A 3,491-nucleotide genomic window follows, 5' to 3' on the forward strand; every position below is an offset into this window, starting at 1 on the left:
AAGAAAGAAGAAGAAGAAGAAGAAGAAGAAGAAGAAGAAGAAGAAGAAGAAGAAGAAGAAGAAGAAGAAGAAGAAGAAGAAGAAGAAGAAGAAGAAAATGATTTTCAGGGGCTGCAGAGAGGGCTCAGTCAGCAAAACTCGTCTTGCAAGCATGAAGACCTGAATTTGATCCCCAGAACCCACTTTTTAAAAAATTATTTTCAAATGGTTACACTGTAAAATTCACAATGCTTTTGAATAAAGACCGTTTATTACTGAGCATAAAAATGTGCACAGTGTACGTAGAAAGACAAAAATGTCCTAGGGTAAGCAGAAAGAAATGAGTGTTTACTTGGAGCTTTGGTATCAGATCTCCTGGTTTTTTAAACATTTTTCCAATACATCCTTATGACGAGGATTTGCCATACCAGATCAATATGATCCAGTAAACACAAATTTTATATTTTGATGTTCTGCATATTGATCAATTTTAAGAAAAGTATGCTATATAAATACTTTAGTACAAAAACTAATAATAAATAGAAATGGAAGTAAAATTCTTCGTGTTTATTTCATCATCTATTATTATTCAAAATGTGGCTTTGCATCTGTTTCATTTTCAAGTAAATTCAAATGTTTTGAATAAATCAAAATAACAAAAATTTCAATAATTCTTCAACTGACTCACAGCAGTGTATTTTAATTAAATAAAAATTCATGCTTTTAAACTCATCTATTTTGCCTGAATCTTGCCATATACAGCATACCTTATTCTTGCTAAAACAAGAAAGCTTCCAAACACACAGTTTTCTACTCTAATTTAGCAAAGACCACACAAACCTAACCAGTTTCTTTCAAAGCCATGAGCAGGGTTCCAAGGGTTGTTTTTTTTTTGGGGGGGGGGTTGTTTTGTTTTGTTTTGTTTTGTTTTGCAGGACAAAGCTAGAAGGGCTTATAGATTATATATAAATAGACATAATTCCCTCTTTGCACATGTGTTTGGTAGGGTCTCTAGAGTCAGATGATTTTCACAAAGCAGGAGCTCAGCTGACAGTAGGAAACTATAGCAGGTATTCTCTCGTCACTCAGCTTCACCACACGTACATCACGCTCCCTGTGTTCTCTCCAGTGATCACCGAACGAACAGCGCTCGGAAGCTGTTGTCAAAGTGTGTCACCCGAAAAGAAGAATATGCGCTACTGAAAAGCGTGAGCACCTGGCTCCCCTCAACACAGAGACAGTTCGGTGGAGTCTTTCGGCTTGTGCAGGGATCTGTGCAGGTACGTGAGGCGCCAGAGAACTCCCTAGAACATTCAAAGTCTTCTAAACCAAGCGTATTTTCAAAAAGGAGTCGCATGTAAAGAGCTAAATTCTCTTCTCGGTGCTAGTCACCCACCACTCTGACCCCACCAAAACAGAAGCAGCCGGCTAGCAGTCAATAAGGCTGAATCAAGTTCACCCCTTTGCAGCTGACACCTTTAAACTCCATGCCTGGGCGTTATGCCCATCCTTGAACCAAGAGGTATAACGGATATTATCTGCACTTTCTCAGTCCTTAACCTAGAGTACTTCCAGCAAATGAGAAGCTCTGGCATCCACGACCACTCTTGGGGGGAAATCCTTTCAGTTCTGCTCAGAGTCCAGTCGGTTGAGCCGCTTTACGATCATGCTGTTGATTTTCTTAAGATCATCTATGTCCTTTCCCTCAGCTGTCAGTCTTCTTGACACGTCTTCCATCTCTTTTCCTGTTTGAACTTAAAAATAGAAAACAGACTGTTACAGTAGAGCCAGCAGGGGGCGCCCTGTGCAGCTACTCAACTGAGTACCAAGGAGCAACCTTGGCAAATCCCACGCACCTGAGAAGCCCAGAAAGGAACGGAAAAGGTGCCTAGCTAGTAGTGAACTATGCTGAGGACCTCCTAGTGCCAGGCTAGACCACCCCTGGCTATGCCAGGGGATTCTGGCTGAAAAGGATGTGCCAGGGGCTGTCAGTGTGTCTGATCAGTTCCTTAGGAATGATTGTCACATTGTCTCATTTCCAGACCCTTTCTCAGAAAAGGCTTTTCCTCATTATCCAAAAAATGATATTCTCTGTATTCCAACATCTATCTATGCCTGCGTACATATGAACATGCACACACACACACACACAATAATGAGATTAATATGTCTAGTCTAGAGTGCTTGTACAATAAAAACATACTTTTTTTTTTTTTATGTAGGTCTCATTGTGTATCTCAGGTTGGTCTTGAACTCATGTTCCCTGTCTCTGTCTGCCAAGCTTGGGGATTACAAGTGTGTGCCATCCCATTCAGCATAAAGACACTCATATTTCCTCGCTTCATTTTTCCTGTTCTTTACTCAATATGACCCTGTCCTCGATATAAAACACATGCATTCAAGACATTCATACACGTAAAATAATGTCTTTTTAAAAACAGACAGTGACATTCATGTTCTGCCTTATACTATACACCAGAGCCCCTGAGTCCTGAATGGCTCTTATTAGTTGCATCACCTTGAGCATATGAGGCTTCAGTTTCATCAATAGTCAACTCAAGACAACAGTAGAACCTACCCAGGCATGGTAATGTCATCCTGTATCCCAACTACTCCGAAGGTTGAGGCTGGAGGATCACAAGTGTATCTGCCTAACTGGGCTACTCAGTGAGTTTAAGGCAATCTAGTGAATATATCTTGAAATAAAAGTATAAAGGGTGCTAGCAATCCATCTTTGTGGTATAAAAGTTGCCTGAGATGCACAAAGTTCACCCCTCAGCATTATATTTTAATTTTTTTTTTTTAAAGATTCTACACTACACAGTTTTGGAAGGATTTTGACAGACAGCCATTGGGCTGTACCTGGGACTACACACCTCATATATGACACTTGTTATTGTTATTTCTCTTATCCTTCCAATTGTCCTATTGGAGAAAGGACTCCCTTTGGATTGCTCATTTATCTATGGACAGATCTAATCTATCTTGAGATAGTTTAACTGGGTCATTACCTGAAGTTAGGCATGGAAGGATAAAGGCAGGTCATTCGTTTATTTTGGGCTAACGTGTCAACATTTCAGAATAAGAACCAATTATCTCTTTTGGATTAGGTGACTGACCCTCCCATGTTGATAGCTAGCTACAAGCTTACATTTATTGCAAAGATAATTCATCTGCTGTTTCTAAGAGTGAAGGGACATAAACTGGAAGGAAAAGGAGCAATTAAACGTCATTCTTTGTTCTGTCGCTTCTCCTGGGGAGATTTGAACAAAATGCCTTTTTACCCCCTCCAAGGCAGATAGAACAACACAGAAGAGGAGATGTGAAGAAGTAAGAGAAGAAGGTAGGGGGGAAAGCCAGGCAATGGTGTACAGCTTTAATCCCAGCACTCGGAAGGCAGAGGCAGGTCTATCTCTGTGAGTTTGAGGCCAGTCTGGTCTACAGAGCGAGTTCCAGGACAGCCACAGCTACACAGAGAAACCCTAGGAGGAGGAGGAGGAGGAGGAGGAGGA

The 3,491-nt window shown here is 40.7% G+C and overlaps 1 protein-coding gene across 3 annotated transcripts in view; it reads right to left on the reverse strand.

The window, feature by feature from the left end:
- Positions 1 to 252: 252 nt before the first annotated feature.
- Positions 253 to 3,491, reverse strand: part of Lsmem1 (leucine rich single-pass membrane protein 1) — a 17,980-nt gene continuing 14,741 nt past the window's right edge. For all 3 annotated transcript variants that reach the window (XM_029541018.1, XM_029541019.1, XM_021202565.2), the window contains exon 4: positions 253 to 1,733. In XM_029541018.1, coding sequence (XP_029396878.1) covers positions 1,603 to 1,733 — 131 coding nt within the window. In that variant the 3' untranslated portion in view covers positions 253 to 1,602. The remainder of the gene's footprint in view (positions 1,734 to 3,491) is intronic.

This window comes from Mus pahari, chromosome 7 (assembly GCF_900095145.1).
Source record: "Mus pahari chromosome 7, PAHARI_EIJ_v1.1, whole genome shotgun sequence".
Classification (NCBI taxonomy): domain Eukaryota; kingdom Metazoa; phylum Chordata; class Mammalia; order Rodentia; family Muridae; genus Mus; species Mus pahari.